This window comes from Anomalospiza imberbis, chromosome 3 (assembly GCF_031753505.1).
Source record: "Anomalospiza imberbis isolate Cuckoo-Finch-1a 21T00152 chromosome 3, ASM3175350v1, whole genome shotgun sequence".
Classification (NCBI taxonomy): Eukaryota; Metazoa; Chordata; class Aves; order Passeriformes; family Viduidae; genus Anomalospiza; species Anomalospiza imberbis.
The window spans coordinates 61,642,136-61,659,799 of NC_089683.1; the positions used below are offsets into that span (position 1 = coordinate 61,642,136).

The 17,664-nt window shown below is 39.0% G+C and overlaps 1 protein-coding gene across 6 annotated transcripts in view; it reads left to right on the forward strand.

The window, feature by feature from the left end:
- The window catches only part of TULP4 (TUB like protein 4), a 144,450-nt gene that overhangs the window by 109,861 nt on the left and 16,925 nt on the right, over positions 1 to 17,664 (forward strand). For all 6 annotated transcript variants that reach the window (XM_068184688.1, XM_068184689.1, XM_068184692.1 and 3 more), the window contains exons 5-7: positions 2,848 to 3,028; positions 5,540 to 5,674; positions 9,966 to 10,132. In XM_068184688.1, coding sequence (XP_068040789.1) covers positions 2,848 to 3,028; positions 5,540 to 5,674; positions 9,966 to 10,132 — 483 coding nt within the window. The remainder of the gene's footprint in view (positions 1 to 2,847; positions 3,029 to 5,539; positions 5,675 to 9,965; positions 10,133 to 17,664) is intronic.

Consider the following 17,664-nt stretch of genomic DNA (forward strand, 5'->3'; position numbering starts at 1 on the left):
GACCTCCTAGATCTGTAAACACACACACAAAATTAATTTAAGCATCTAAAATGTAACTTCTTAATTCCTCTGTTAGATCCTTTAGGGATATCCTGTGGCTCAACCTTTTGTCTGAAGGTCAAGAGAGTTTTATTCATCTGACATAAGTAGCTTGAGTGTGGCATTTATAACTTGAGTAATGTTATGGATGATAACACCATTAGACATTTTTACAGCTTCAGCAGGAGTTCAGCCAGCAGGACTATCAGGCTGATAAATGCTTTCATCTTAAAGGTTGTATTGCTACAATAACCCTGAAACTTAAAGCTGCTCCTTGAAACCTACAGCCTGGCTGAAGAGATGAAGTGTGCCCTCTGATATTTCTAGGTTGCTAAAGAGCTCTCTCAAGTTCCAGTGCAAGAATTAAGATGCTGACATGCAGCTGTTCTGAATTGGAAATTACTGAGGACTTCATAATTTTAAATTATTTGGGGCCAGTGCTACTCGAATTAGCTTTAGATTGAGATGAGACTGAACTGTTGAGTGATGAATCCAAAGATTTTGTTCCTACCCAATTATAAAATGTTTCTGCAGCATTTTAGGAGGCAGACTCTGGTACTGCTCTTTTCAGAAACAGCAGAGGCTCACCTCCTCTGTCTGGGTATTTGCAGTTATAGAACTTCTTGCAGACTAGTTAGAAACTGTTCTCTAGTAAACTGAGAGTGGTGTGAGAAGCTAGCAGTGACAACTTGGTAGGATTTTGCCTTTTTAAAAGTTTTTTTTGTTGAGAGCAGAGAGTGGCTGTGTTTTGAAAATGAATAGTGAAAGTGTCTGTGCACTGGTCATACATGTGAAAACAGTGGAAATAATGAACAGTGTGAAAGGAGATGTGATGATACAAGTGGAAGAAGAATAGAATAAGAGATCACAAGGGAGGATAGTGTGAGATGAACAAAGGTTGAGTTCTTGGTTTTACATCTAAGAATAGTATTCTGAGGCTCGTAGCAAACTTCAGTTGCTGTTTTAACCCAACAACTATTTAACACAAAAATATTTGTAACATGTAATGATTACAGTTAAGGCAGCCAGATACTGATTTTTTCAATATTCTTGATAATGGGAAACAACTCCATTGTTTTTCTTAAGATTTTAATGACTTTATGGGAGTTCTGTTAAATTGCCATTCTAGTTTACAACCTTCATTGTTGAAGGTTGTAATGAAGGTTACAACCTTCATGTTGATCATAAAAAGAACTCTAGTAATTTTTTTGGTTTGGTTTTGATTAACACTTAAGAAGCCACGCTTCCTTTCTGAAACTTTCAAAAGTGCAATAATGACTATTGCTTCCTAGGACACTACTGTTGTATAAGTCTGATACAATACACACATTGCATGCTGCAAGTCTGACACAGCCTCTCAGTAGGAAGATAGAAAAGAAGATCTCTGACAGCAGAGGTCACCGAGGGAGATTGCAGGCTTTGAACAACAGCTGTACATGGAGATCCTAAGTAGGCTATGATTCTTCAGCTTGGGAAAGAGATGACTAGGGAATTACATAATAGAGGTCTGTAAAATGGTGTCCAATGTTAAGAATGTAAGTAGGGAACAATTATTCATGTTTCTTTCAGTGTAAGGAGCTAAAGGTTGCCAAATGAAATTATCAATTATCAGAGAAGAGAGATCGTGGGAGTTTTTTTGTTGAAAGCTACAGGAGTCTGCAGGGGATATGCTTGCTCAGTGCATCCTGTTCTTTTACTCTTCTCCAAATACTTGACCACTCTCAAAAGTAAGTTACAGACATATAATTGTTAGAACCCTAAATTTGCAAGTACTGGAAATAGGTGGTACACTGAAGAGCAAGTGTAAGATTTGACCTTCCTTTTAGCTTCATTTTTAATGCTGGCTAGTTTTCAAGTTGATGGGTGCTTTTAAACTTGCTTTAAAGTGTATTTGCCTCATACAGAATTACGTGATGGCAGCAACAGCCTTGGCTAATGCATTTATTGCTTTAGGATTTATTAGTCCTTATTTCCTGATTTTTTAACTAAAATTCATCTAATATGCAGGATCTTAACTTTCTTAAATCCTCAAGAAGAATTAATTTAAAAAGAAATTGCAGGTTCCAGTCAGTCTGACTTCAGTCTGTGTGATTAGCTATGGAGTTGTTTAAGGGTAAGAAAAAACTTGGATTATCCATTTTGTGTTTGAAATGGTGGGTGGAAGCTCTTCTCATCTCTTCCTGGATGTGCACCACATTGCCTTCCCCTTGGCCTATGGTAATCTACTTCCAGCTGACTGATCATACTGCTTTTGCTTTTTTTAATTTTTTTTGGAAGACATTCTCCTACCTTCTTTAGCTCATCAAATGAATAACCTGCCGTTCTCTATTCAGCTTTCTATTTCTCATGAGCCATTTGAAATCTCTGCTAGGACCTCACTTTTGTCAGCTGTGTCTTTTCTTTTGAAATTGTTACGACTGATGCACACCTTTTCTGCCACCAGGTTTAGGAGTTTTTGTATTATACAAGAATACAAAAGAATCTGTGGTAGCCTTTCTGCCAGGTCACGTTAATTGTAGTAATGATCAAGTTCAAATGTAGTGTCTCATATTAAAGTGAATGAAATGCATCCACCATGAAACATTATTTGCTCACAGATTTTACAAACTTACCTGTGGACTCTGCTGCTTTAACTTCATTCTTTACATTCTTCTTTGATTGCAGGGTCCTGTTCCGGCACCCTTTCACATCCATGACTGCTTTGCTTTCAGTTAATTTCCAGGGTAGCTAGATAATTACAAGATGTATTTGAAGGAGGATCCTGTGGCTGTCATTTGGCAGGACTGAGGGTTGTTGTGTTATTTTCAGGTACTGTTTGGCACTGCTGATGGACAAGTTATAGTCATGGACTGCCATGGGCGAATGCTGGCCCACGTGCTCCTTCATGAGTCAGATGGCATCCTCAACATGTCCTGGAACTACCCCAGCTTCCTGGTGGAGGACAGCAGCGAGAGCGACACAGACTCTGACGACTATTCCCCACCACAAGGTAGGGTTATGTGCACATAACCTTACATAACATAACATAACATAACCTTCTGTTTCGACTTTTCATGTGCTCACGAAGACATCTCACATGCCAGGGCGATGTCATGCCCTACAAAACCAGCAGAGTGGCCACAGTTTCAAGCTCTCGTGGAGCAGAGAGCTGGTATGGGAGAGTGGGTTTGTTCCCAGCTCTGCCACCAGCCTTTCTGCAGGTCATACCTCATTTGTGCTGCTCTGCCTCTGTTTGCACAAATGAGATAACAACACAAAGCTCGATAAGTTTTCAGTGAGGGTGAGTGAAAAACAGTAGACGGGGACATGTCAGGTTTCACTGATAAGCAGATATGAGGTATTGCAGTGGTTTGTGTGTATGGAGGTACAGAGTGCAGCCACAGAAATTAATGCACTATTATATAGATTCATGTGGAAAGACAGCAGTACTAGACATGGTGTAAAGTACTATATATTTAGTTTTATCTCTATTTTGTAGGATTTCTGTAATGCTCATCGTTACACTCCCATCCTTCATAGTCCTGACACAGCGTTCCATAAATACTGCAGAAGGCTCAGAAATGAAGATATTTCCTGCAATTACATGGGGTAGAAGCAGGGTGACTGGAGTTGGCTGGAGTTATTAATTCACATGCTTCAGAGCACATTGCCACTTTGGAGTCAGGAATAAATCCTTCCCTCTCCTAAGTCTCAGTACAACTAGTTTGGTGAAATATTTTGGTTTTAAAATCCTTGGAAATCATCAGTAGCGAAGACTTATGATGCCTAGGTGTCCCTGCAGAGTCTGTCCCACCCTTCTTATTCAAGTAATGATAACACTTCCTGTTGATGTGATTGATCAGTTTATGAGCTCTAGGTAAGCTGTTCCTGTGTTCCAGTGTATAAGGTCTGAACTACATTAATAACTAAGTTTATATAACAGTCAGTGAATGTACAGTGGTAATTTTAACTACATAACAATTATTCAAAAATAATTCTGAATTTGCATCTTGGATCTGAACCTCTGAATTGAGGACTTTTGCAGTTTTAACTCTTAATTTGGATTCAGACCAAAAAAATCTACCTTTTCCAGTAATATGTGTCTATATAATAAGATTATGTATTTAACAAATATCAAAAGAAGATATCTGATCACCTGGTAAAATGTTAGAATATTTTAAAACTGGATTTTGTTTTGGCTTTCATGTCTCACTTCTGGTACTGGATAAGATTTCTTACCTTAGGAGGAAAGAAACAAATTTCAACCTAGCAAGCTCCTAAAGCAAGACAGACAACAACAATAAATTGGATGTTTGTTGTGTTTTTTTTAAAAAATACTGAGGTTCCAGTTAGAGGGTGGTGAAATTGCAGAGTACACAGATGAGAGCTTAAATGATCCAAATGTGTGTGTTAGCTTTTTCTGAGTCAGTCAGGGGGTGGGTGGACTCGTTACAAGCCTATTTTAATGATTACCCAAAAATGATGTGTTTTCTTTAGAGCAGATGCAGCATAAACCTCTCAAAGGTGACAAGCCTTTGACTCACACAGATGTGTAGGAAGGACTAGAAGTTTGTTGGGATTTTCTTATTAAATTATATACACAGGGAGGTGTCAGTTACTAGGCTTCTTTCTCCAAAATGCTTTCCTATCAGCTTTTTTACAAGTTCAGGAAAGAATACTACTCTTAACTGGTTCTGCCATTTTTGTTGACTGGAAAGATGTTGGCTGGTCCTTGACAGGCACTTAATCAGGGACCAGTGGCATCTCCTCTCAGAAACTGTAAACAGGAGTTAAACACCAAAAGCTACAGATGGCAATATTGGTCAGGAAGTATTTGAGCAAAGGAATTTCAGTGAATTGCTGAAAAACAAGCTCAGAGGACCAGAGACTTTGCAGAAATGTTTTTTAAAGCCAAGTGTTCCATTTGGGCACACCTCTACTTTTGGGTGCATTGGATTCTGTTATGCAGAATGGCAGGTATCTTTTCATGCTGCTGCCTAGATGTTTAGGATGCAGTAATTTGTGAAAGGTCAGTATGTTCTCTTAGAAGTTCTTAAAATGTCTCTGTGTGACTTCAGGATGAGTCCCTGGTACCTGCCCAAGAAAAAAGGGTACAGAACAAATCACTTTTAATGTCATTATATCGTTCATCATGCTGGTTTTCAACTGAGGTTCCTAGAAAGTCTTCTAAGGCACTGGTTTTCCATTTCTTTGTCACTTTGAGGAGTTGAGAATGGAGAAAGACTGAAAAACACCACTATGTAACAATAGCATATGCATAAATCACTGTGGATATGTGCAGTAAAAATTGACAAACTAAAAGCACTGAGGTTTCACAGAAACAGAGAAGCTTAACTAGCTAAACCTGCTCTTCTTGTGCCCACAAATGTTGCAGAAATAAGCAGGTAGAGAGGCTTGGAACAGCTCCTGATGGTGGTAGGCTGAAGTACAGTGTGTTTCGGCCTGGATGTGATTATTTTTGGTTGTTCCCCTTTTGCTCACTCAGAGCCTTGTTTTGCAGATGGACCAGCTGCCTATCCAGTCCCGGTGCAGAACACCAAGCCACTACTTACTGTCAGCTTCACGTCAGGAGACATCAGTTTAATGAACAATTACGATGACTTGTCTCCTACTATCATCCGCTCAGGGTTGAAAGGTACAAAAAAAGAAGCCATTTCTCCCTCTCCTCTGCCCTGTTTTTCTTGCATTTTTGATGATGTGTGCATAGGTTACATTTTTGTGCCTCTCGCTCCTTAACCCAGGAGCCCTCAGCGCTGTTATTGCTGTTTCCAGCAGTGACACCTGCTGGAGGACGAGCAGCTCTTGGCTGATGGAGTTTTTGTGTTTGAAAAAATGCTTCACAATATTTTTGAGATTGTGTTTTTGTGGCAGTTTTGTAGGGCAGCCAATCTGTTTTGCAGTTTTCCAGCAGAATGCATTAATAAGATTATGTTTTTCTGTGTGAATGTCTCTTTTACGTAACACTTTCTTTACATGTCTGACTCACAAGGGTTTCCATGCTTTTAGTAACCTGGTATAAACTGCAGTGCTCCTTTGGTTCTCACAATTATTGAAAACTTAATAGAATTATTAATTGTCAAGAAGCAAGTTATTTTGAGAGAGAAAAAATCCCAGTGATTAATTACTATACATTTTGCTAAGTGTTGCTCATGAATGTTTGTACAATCAGTATTCCATGTAAAATCTTCAACTCACATTGAAATTTTTACTGTTCTTGCCAAATAAAAATGTCCTTTACTTTGCCAGCACTCTCTGTGCAATTTACTGTGCTTTGCCTGCAGAGACATTTCAATTCAATACAGCAGACAGGCACATGCTTAAATATAGGTTCCACCGAAGCTTTTTCATCTTCACAGGTAAATTAGTTTTAAATCAGATGAAAAGAGAATTAGGCTGTTGGAGCAAACTTTTAGCTGTTCTGAAATAGTGGGATGTTTTTGGTGAAAAGTTGCCCTAACACCAGCCCCACAGTTTTTGGGTGATCCGTTATGTACAGTAGTCTTGGGAGGTAAAAACATCACCTGTGAGGTTTCTTTTCTGTTCCTTTCTCCATCTGTGCCAACACAAGAAATGTGTGAGTGGCAAAACACAGCATCGTGAGACAACCCTACAATCCAGAAAACTTCATCAGCTGAAAGGATACCAAAAGTGTGGAAAACTGGAGCCAACTTAAATAAGCTCTTGTGATAATCACCAGTGGGTCTACTCAGCATTTCTACAGTATTAGAGTAATTAGAGTACTGAGCAGTCTTGAGTTGTCATCTAGTCTAGCTTTCAGCTGGGAACAGTAGGAGAAACAGCCCCAATCTTATTCTCTGTTTAGAGTTGCAGGGCTCTATCTTGCTGAGGATGTCTGTCCTGTTTCTCCTCCCCATTGACTTTCACTAGTGGTAAAAAGATCCCTTAAGTATGTCACTCTCCTGTAGCAAAATATTAATGTGCTAGATAGGGTAGGAATATTTTTATTAGTTATAAGCTGGACTACATTTTTGTCATCAGACAAAATAGACAAAAAATATGCCACATCTTATTGAATTGGGAATGTGTGTGAGACAGAGAAAGATGATTGGAATATTGCTGTCTGTTGTTTTAAGCACTGTACAGTGGAAAATATTTTATGTCTGGTTTTATCTAGATGTTCACACTTCCTGTATCTTCATTTTTTTTCAAGTGACTAAATTTTACTGGGTTTTATCACAGGCAAGAATGTGCAAAACCACCAAGTAGGGTCTTCAATATTGTCTACAAGTCCTTGTTCATGTGTTTGTGTTTAAAATCTCAAAGTATTGCTCTGTGATCTCTGCAGCAGATATCCTTGCTTTTATTGGCTGCTGTAGGCTACTCAATGTATTTTTAAAGTAGGCAACTATGAAATTATTTCAAGCAGTAGCAATATATTTTTAATATATAGAGAATATATATATTCTACTAGTTTTCCAGAGTTGTCATTTTACTGATAATATTTCTGTTAAATTGACAGAGGAAAAACCTTAATAATTTGATTACCCAAATAAAAGTTCTTTTGATCCAGTTTGAGCAGTCCTGCTAGTTTTGTCAGTCCTAGTGGAGGTCCTGAGCTGTTCAGATGTATCCTTTATTTTTTTTGGTGCTTTTTAACTCTGTGATTCTCAGTGCACTGCTTCCTGTAGAACTGCTGAGCTACATCTATTAATTGTACTAGTTAGCCACAACTACTGCCTGCAGAGCTGTTTCACATTTACAGTGCTCTGTGTTCAAGGCTTGCTGATATACATGCCTGAGGTGGCTGGAAAGTAGTTTTGAGGGGGTGATTGATCCACTGATTCACTTGTAGACCTAAATGAAACCTCCATTTGATTTTTAATCTCTGTGCTAGTGCTGAGAACCTATTGATCAGTTATTTTGTGTAAAGGTCCAGTAGTCATTGAAGATCCTGTTGGCAGTGCAAGTGTGTCAGTACAGCCACACTGCCCTGGAGGGATGCTGCAGCCCACATCCACCCCTTTGCTGCCATTGCAGCAGTCTAATTCTAGGACTTTGAGAGAGAGGGAAAACTTCTGGACACTCCTCTTCCTGTTGTCATGGGGATCAGCTGAAAGTTTTACCTGAAGACATGTATCCAAAGGAGACAGTTTTTTTCATTATGGTAGTGCCATAGTTATCCAGTTCCTAAAAGTGGAGCTGCTCTGCTTGCCTTGTTTATTTCTAACCTGCCTATCTTCTTCCTCTCCAAGAAACATGAATTAAATCCCATTGTAGGTTACTTAGAGGGCTGAAAACTAAAAGAAAACAAGAGGCAATGTGGAAGAATTACCTTGAGGAACATGTGGCTTCCCTCTGATATGTACAGAAGCATAATTCCCATGAGAAATACCAGAAAGTTGAAATAATACAAAACCATTTTAAATTGCACATAAAAGTCTCTGAAAATGACAAGTTGACAGCTTGAAACAATTTTGAGATCCTTCCTGCCAACTCTCATTTCTCTCTTGCTTCTTCATTTAAAGACAGCTTCTCGCCCACAAGTGTCTTCAAAGGGTTCTTGGCAGATTGAGCATCCCAGAGCACAAAAGTTATGTCTTTACCTTCACTTTGTCTCAGCACAAAATAGCTGCCTTTCACCTCTGGTTTAAGAGTAAAAAGATTTAAAGACTAGCTTGGTATTCCTTAAACTTGCAAATCTGCCTTTGGAACACAAGCAGAAATCCAAAATACTTTTGTAGAGTTACTCCAGAAGGGTGACAAAGAACTAGAGTATATAAGGGTTTGAAATAAGCATCCCCAAATTAAGCTGTGGGCGTCCCTCATCATGAGGTGCCTGTAAGAGAATTAACTGATACGTATATTCATATCCACATATATGAGAGTCTGAGCAGTCCCTGTGTGATTCCAGCAAAGGCCTGCAAAGCAGCTGAGTAGATTTTCACAAGTCAGAATCACAGAATCATTAGGGTTGGAAGGGACCTCTGGGGATTAGCCAGTCCAACCCTCCTCCCAAGGCAGGGTCCTCTAGAACAGGTTACACAGGGACTTGTCTTGGTAGGTTTTGAATGTTTCCAGAGAGGGAGACTCCTTATCCTCCCTGGGCAGCCTCTTCCAGTGCTCTGCTGCCCTCAGTGTAAAGAAGTTCTTCCTCATGTTGAGGTCGAACTTCTTGTGATTTAGTTTATGGCCGTTGCTCCTTATCCTGTCACTGGGCACCACTGAAAAGAGTCTGGCACCATCTTCTCTGCACAAACCTTTGAGATAATAATGAAATTTACGCTCAGGCTGCTCTAGACCAAACAAGTCAAGCTCCCTCAGTCTCTCCTTGTAAGAGAGATTCTGCAGAGCCCTCATCATCTTTGTGTGATGGTGGCAAAAGAAAACCTATCATGTGGAACCCATATGTATTTATAGACAAAAGTCTAAGTACTTTTAGTTTCATGTTATACTGTTGTAACTCTAGTTTGAGTTATGCTAAAAGTTACATTGACAGCCATGAGAACATGAGGCATTGCCAGATATTCTGCTTTTTTGCATTTTAGGCCTCTCCAGACAAACACACTTTGCTGCTTTCTTAGTAAGATTATTTATCTGCATATTAACTTGAGTCCACTTATTTCCTGCAAAGCTGTATGTAGGATCTTCCACATCAGTTTCAACATCTCTATTAAATTCTTGTCCTTAGGTGTTTAGGAGCAACTACTGATTACATTCTAGACTCACCATAGAGTGAAAAGAATGTTTTTTACACATTTTTTTTCAATTTACAAAATAAAGAGTCATTCTCAAAAGTGCTTCTGTGGCATATTTTCTACTATTTCAATGAAAGGAGATAGGTTTCTAAGTACTTAAGTAACTTTTGAGAGCATGTTTTATCTGTTCAAGTCACTTTGCAGCATCTGGAAATGCTGTTACAGTTGTTTCTAGTCAGTGGTTACTGCAAACCATCTTTGTGATTTCAGATGTGGTGGTACAGTGGTGCACACAAGGAGACCTGCTTGCAGTAGCAGGCATGGAGAAGCAGAACCAGCTGGTTGACCTCAGCAATGGTTCCCTGCTGAAAAGTGCACTTGTCAAGTTCTACAACGTGCGTGGGGAGCATATCTACACTCTGGAGACACCTGTGCAGGTAGGAGGCATTTTTTAAAGTCTGTTCTCCATGTTTTGCTGACATGTTTTTCCCACATTAGCTCATTGCTGTAGACCTGCAATGTGGAAAAAGTTGCAAAATGTCCCAAATCCATCCTAAAACACAATATAGATAAAAATGTGCTACAAATAATGGTTGTTTGCATTAATGTAGACATGCAAGACTGCACGTGATTCTCAGGTCCACTGTCCTAGGTACTGTGGAAATACAAAAGGAGAAAGTCTGTTTCCCAAATTCACTGGGCCATGAACAGACAGGTAGAAAAAGAAAATTCCATTGTTTTATGGTTAAGTGACTGAGGAGAAAAAAGCTGAATTACTTCCTTAATGTTGTAGTAGAGCCAAGAGCTGGACAAAAATATTCCAAGTCCAGTATCATAACTACAAGATTATTCTGTTATTGTAATTTTCTAATGTACAGTCATTTGGTGTGATGCAGTAACCTCAGTCATGTAATTTGCCAAGTAAATGCCAGCACATGGTCTGTGAGCTGCTCAGGAGCACAACATGCTTCATAGGTCTTTGCTGGTACTTCAGAGCCCAGCTGAATGTAATTCTGTGTCATTTTCTGCAGAATAGGGATGACTCCAGTCTGACTTCTGCTGCTAGTAGTGAAACTTTATAATAGCTTTGAAATCTAAAAGTGAAGGAAAATGCTGTAGATATATTAATTATATTTAATGATGATACCATGTATTATCATTTTTTTTTCCAGTACCCTGATCTGGAATGGATGCAAAAGGGTGACCTAGTAAACCACCTGTTAAGCCTTTGTGTTTGCTTATATTTAGCATTAACCTGTGCTTATTAACCTTAGCACTCTAATTTAGATAGAATTCTTTAGTTGTGTAAAGTGTAAAATAATGGTCTCTAAAGCCAACCTAAATATGTACAGTGATATCTACTGCTGATTTAGGTACCTAAAGGACTTACCCATAAACACAGCTGTATTGTCTTAAATGTAGCCCTTGCAGCAAAGTAGCACAGCCCTTTCCTCTCTGGATCACTTCTGAAGAAAACATATTTATATCAGTGTTGCTTTTCCCAGCCCAGGTGAAAGCAAATCTTGTTCTGTTACTTTAGTACCAGAACTCATTATGTGCACATCAGCTGTTGAACCCTTTGGTTCCAGGCTATGAAATCATTCTGTGGTTTGAGCATCAGAACCCATCAGGTCAGGATGTGACCTCTGTGTGTGCAGGCTTTTCCCTGCTTTGTTCCTGCTAATCTCAAATTCTCCTTCATTTAAACACTTTCATCTCCTTTAGTTCTCCATGTATAGCTTCAACTTCTTTTCATGTTTTCAGCTTTTCTCCTTTCTCCTCTACTTAACCAGCTGGGAGAAAGCACATATTGTGCCTGATGTGGGGGCTAATTGTTCTGCCATTATGTGAGTGCTTACAGGGCAGCTGAGAGGTCAGACCGAACAGGTGAATGCCAAGTTTGTACTGCAGTATTTCTAATAGTGGAAGTAGTAACATAAGCCTTTCTGCTCTTTCTAGCTGCTATTTTTGTTTGGAATAGCAATATTTTAATGTAATGGGGATTTCTTCCCCCATTGTCACCTGCAGACTAAAAGCCAAAAATTTCAGAAGTTGTAAGCCAGATTGTAAGTGAAAGATGAGGACAGTCAGGGAGAGGCAACCACCAATTAATAACGGAATCAAGGAGTCTCATTTCCTTTAGAAATTAGGATAAAAATAACATTCAAACTGATATATTTATGTTTATTAAAAAACTGTGCACATAAACCTACCTAAAATTAGAGCCACCCTTCTTCTCTTATTAGTCAGTGTTTAGTCTCTTTATTTGGTGCATCTAAATTCATATTTACTCAGCTGCAGGAGGAAGTGAGTGGTCTTTCAGAAGAACACCTGTGTCTGCTCACATGGACTTTATTCTCCTATGTATTTGAATGCTGGTTTAGCAGTATTACCAGCTAAATGACAGGTATGCTAGAACATTGTTAAGTATTTGATTTACTGACAAAACCAGATAAAAACCACTGTTTCAAAAAAATGCTGGTGACTTCTGTTATGCTGTGCCTCTGCTCCAAAGATGTATGTGCAAAGATGAGAGTGAGTCAGTGGTCCTAGTAATTTGTCTCATGACAAATTCGTCAGAATAAATTAATTAGTTTTCTGTACCATGGCAGTCAGCCTTGTAATGGGATTTTAAAAGATTCATCACTGGTTACTGAATTAAAAAAAAAAAAAAAAGAAGAAAATAAAATAATTTCCTCATATTGAACTCTTCTGCTAAGGCTTTCTTATGAAGAAACAAATGTGTGACTGGAAGAGCACATTGATTACAAATAAAAAATAAAACAACCATCAATATAAAAAATAATGGATTACAGGTACAAAACTGATTTTCCATGTGGTCCTCTGTCCCAATTCTTTGACATAGCAAATGTCTGAAAATTTTATCAGTAAAATATACTGAACTGGTTTTGTTTCTGCTGCTTGTCTGTCTTGTCTTTGGTAGCATAGTCAGGAAACAGATTTTATTGTTTATAACAAAACTTAGTCTAAGACTATATGCAACTTGGCTAGAATGTCACTGACCATAAAGTCACTGCAAACCCCAGTGGTAGAATAGATTTGGGAACTGCAGGTAACTCATCTCAGTGATGACTGTTGTCATGGATCCCTTCAAGATGTTCTATATGCTGCCTTCTGCTCCAGCTTTAGTGTGGTTTGGCATCCTCCGTCTCGTTTGATTAACTCTCTTAAGCTTTTACCTTCAGCGTAGAAATTTATAGTTCATAAACCTAGTTTGCTGCCTATAAAGCTCTAGATAAGGAAATCACACTTGTTTAGAAGTATTGAAATAAAAGCAGTAGCTTTGCTTGAAAAACAATATTCATAAACAGAGTGGTAGAGTTGGCGTAGTGTAGCAGTCACTCCCTGGCTCTGGGGCTTCATCCTGGCATCCTGCAAGGATGTGTTTGCAGAATAGAGTGGAAAGAGCTGACATGCATCAGTAAGGGCTGGTCAAATATTGAACTGAATTCTATGCAGAGAGCATATTTTAAGGGCTGGTGCTCAGCTGATGACTATTCAAAAGCGTACTCTCATTTCTATAAAAATCACCTCTTACTATGCCTGTCCCTGTATACACCATGAACACCAATATGAGGTACCAAAAATATGCCCAGGTTTTTCATGGTCCTGCTTTTTCAACATTTAAAAATGAAATTGCAACAGCAGGCTGCCCTGCTGGTCATAATGTTTTTATTGGAAGAATGTTAGTTTCTTACATTGTTTGGTAAGTCCTCACAACCTTTCCCTGGCATCAAGCAGGGATGAGAATAATCAACTCTTAAATTTAAGAGTGTATTATAGTCCTGCTAAAATTGTTTACCAAGTGCTGCAACCCAGTTCTGTCACTTCAGAAGATCTCATCTAATGTGCAGACAGGTCTTTATTATATCAACTAACTGTACCTCCTGTCACTTCTGATTGGAAGCAGATGCTTCATATCTTTCTATATCCTGAACTTTGAACAGGAGTCTCCTACAGGATCTCTTCAACATTATCTAACTGCCAACTTTAACAAACTTGAGAGTTTTTTTTCCTAATGGTTCAGTCTTGTGGCTTATATTTGGTCCCTTCTTCAGTTTTTATGATTTTTTAATATGCCTCAGAGAGGACCAAGGGAACAAGACCACAGATTTAGAAGCTACAATGCAGATCTCCTCCATACACCTTTAATTCTGCAGTAAATTTACATTACTTTAAGGTTTTATATCACTGTGTAGCTGGTGTGAGTACAGATTACATCTTGAATGCAGCAAAGGAGGATGAGAATGAACTAAGCTTCACATGTAGTATAGACAACAAGATTAAATGCAAAAAAATCATGTTTATCAGTGTATTATTTTTAAACCTAATTCAAAGTGGTGTACCAAAGACTAAATCTTTATGGAAGAAGTTTCCAGAAGTCTTTGAGAAGACAACCAGCTTGCTATGGACCTGCTGCTGTCAGCATTTCACAGACTGCTTCTCTGCTGGAAATGTCCCAGCATCTGAATGAATAGATTTAAGATTATATGATCTTGCAGAAACCTGTTAGTTCTGTAAAGATTAGAGAAGGAAGGTGAAATTTTAGGTTTAATTTGGATCAAAAGGTTCTGAAAGAGGCTGCTTTTCATGTTACTCAGCCGAGCAGACCTTGCTTACTTTTCTTCATTTATTTCACACAGAGTTTTCAGGTTTGTTGCATCTGAATTAATGTTGCCTTTCATTTATAGTGCCTAAAATCCATTTTATTTAGTTGTTATAGGACGACAACAAAGCTTCAAGAAGAGTTTGTTTTCTTACAGGAAAAAAAGCAACACTTTGGAACTAACTGATGAAACATGCTTTAGTATATCAATAAGGACCTTGGTGTTCTTTATATAGGCCACAGGATCATCTCTGCTGCAGGAATGGATTTTGATCAGTACTGGAAATTGAAGACACTTTTCTAAGCAACTCTTTCTGTTAAAATGGACTCTTGTTGTACTGACTTCTTAAAAAAATACTGTAGAAATAGAGAGGGTATAAGAAACAGCTGCAAATCAAATAAGAGTTTATGACATCAAAAATCATATCAGGCCTCAGCAGTGGCAGATTTCTCATCATTTGTCACCATCAGTTCTTAGCAGTTAATATTTTTCTCACTGGAAATACGAGGAGCAGAAGAATGAGGGAGTGTTAGGTTGCTTTCCCACACCATCCATGAAAACGCTGTGGCAGTACAGAGGTGTGCACACGCCACTTACAAGAGCCAGGTGGGCACTGCAGCCTTTGCCCCTTTCAGCTTGTCTCTGAGAGGGAAGAGTGTGCACCTCCACATCAGCAGTCTGGAGTGAGAGCAAGCAAGCAACCTACTTACACATGCTGTTCACTGGATAATATTTTGCAGTTGTGTTCTTCCTCCTGAGAAAAGTCCTGCTAGTTCCTGGGCTTTCTGCCCTGGAATACTATTTTTATTTCATTACCAGTGGGAGTCCCAGTGCCAACAAACAAGGGATTAGTTCAAGCAGCAGGCAGACCCCATGGCTCAGGATTTCTGAGCTCGAGGCAGGCAGCAAGAATCAGCTAGAACAGTGTTTTCATTGACTGAACTGCATACAAGTGATGGAATGTGTATAAATTACATCCTCTCCTGTAATAGAGACAGTAGTGACTCATGAGAAGCAACCACAGAGCTTTGAGTAGGAATTTCCGTTCCTGCATGCTTTTCTAAGGGGAATAAACATCCCAGCTGGAGGTACAGATTTGAGTAGCTGTAGCTCACTTTCAAGTCCACTTGGAAAGAAATGGCAAAAGAGCTCCTTTTGGTCACTTGTTGAGATGTGTCTTCAGTCAGTATTTCTCCTGATGAAGCATCTTTTTTTTTTTTTCTTGTGCTTTAGCCAATGGTTTCTAATATATAATTGTCATAGAGCTACATGTTGGTATTTAAACCCTGGAATTCATTCAGGTATTTGCAGTTTATGCTGAGATTTTTCAAAACCTGATAATATTTTTTTATATGCAAAGTGAGATTAGAAATTCTCATGTTATATTTGTAGCTGCATTTCTTTGTTCCTAGAAGAAAAAAAAAAAACCAGCTGTGTAAACATGGAAAATAAAATTCTTCTGTCCTAGAGTCTCATTGTTCATTTTTTAACAGGTGGATACAACAACAATTTGGATACAACAACTTTTGTCCTTCCTTGTTATGCTAAAACAGTGCAAACAAGTGGAGGCTTTATGAGGAGCAATACTTTTGTGTTGGATGTTGGAGGCCAGTTGTTCTTTCTCAGTAGAGGTTGAAAAGAAAGCTGTGGCCAGCTCATAACTGACTTGCTGCAGTAATTGATTCATATCTCTGGTCCATCTCTTTCCAAGGGAAAGACTAGGAAGCATAGTTATTGAAAAATATTATTGGAGCAGTACTTTAAAGGTCAGGTCAGATCTGGCATTTGGGTGATCTTTTATTTCTCCAAGCCTGTAATGACAGGCTAATTTTCCCTGAAGCTCATCCGAAGTCTTAGCCCTTCACTGTAAATTAAATGTTGCTGAACACTGGGCTGGAGGAGCACCAAGGGTCTGACCATTTCAGAGAAAGGAAGGCAAGGTGTGTCTGGTGGCGTGGTGCAAGTGCTCTTTGTTGAGGTTGAAAATATTAAAACACAATGAGGTACGTGGGGATACTAGTTGTACAAATGGAAGAGTAGAAATGTCATAATTTACAAACAGTACAGCACTTGCAGGTATTGTGTGTGTGTTTGTTTAAGCAGCCACCCACTCACATATTGTTTCCATATACATTCATAAACAAAATATAGGAGCATCATACACTGAGAAGTTTAGAAGGTGACTGAGTTACAGTTTCATGTTGGGAAACAGTGGTGAAGTTTTAAACTTCTAACTTTCTACTCTTCGGAGCTCCACAGTGCTATATTGCCAGAGGTCCTACCCTGTGTTTCAAAGCTTCTGAAAAACCTTTCCCTTGAGACCATGTTTTAGATTGCAAAGGTTCCTGCACTGCTACTCTCTGCACCTCTGATGTTCTCTGCATGCAGCAGTAACCCGAGGAAAGAGGTGGTTTTATTTGACCCTATTTGGATGAAGAACATCCTACCTGAGTGTGATATATTGGGTTATAGTAGCTGCAGTATGAGACATCAGATCTGGGCATGCTGCATTGGATTATGATAGCTGGGCTATTCTACTTCTGCCGTTAAAGTCTATCCAATAAATAAACATCTGTGTGCCAAATCACATTCTTGTATGTTCCCTCACTGTGTTTATAGGTAAGCTGTAGCTGATGCAAGGTGAACAGCAGGATGCAGTTTGGATCCCACAGTAATGATCAGGCAGACAGTGCTGCCCATGCTGGGATGCAGCCCTTGGGGAGAATCAGGGTCACTTCTCCTGGGTTGTTCTCAGGCTGTCATAGCGTAGATGTGGCAGGTACCTACCTCGTGCCAGTGCTTTTTCAATTGCATTTATTTGGTAAGCAGCTTGAACTGTCTCATTGCTGCCAGACAGTGTGAATGCTGAGCCACACTCACGAATCATAAAATACCAATCAGTAGGGGATACTTCATGTGGCCTCTCCTCAAATGTAAGGCTGTATCCCACTGATTATAGTTATGGCAAGCCATGTAGAATTATTGATGGTACACAAAGGATTTCTCAATTCTTTTGAAGTTCTCCACTACAAAATGCACTCAGCAATTACTGTGAAAATCATAAGGTTCACGTGTTGCTTCCTTCTATTTGCGTATCAGTGAGCCTGAAGATTTGTGCCTTTGTGGAGGTGTGTGTGTGGTATTGCCTAGATGTAATTTAAAAAAATTCCTTCATTCCTCTTACTTTAAAATCAGTCTTTTCCTTGAAATTTAAATCTAGGATAAGGTGACTTAGTAGAGAAGATCTCTTATGTGAGAAAGTTTTTCATTCAGTGCTTTATCTTGATGATAAACGTTGGTATAGTGCTGTGCCAGCTGCATTTTTCTTCACATCAGTCACA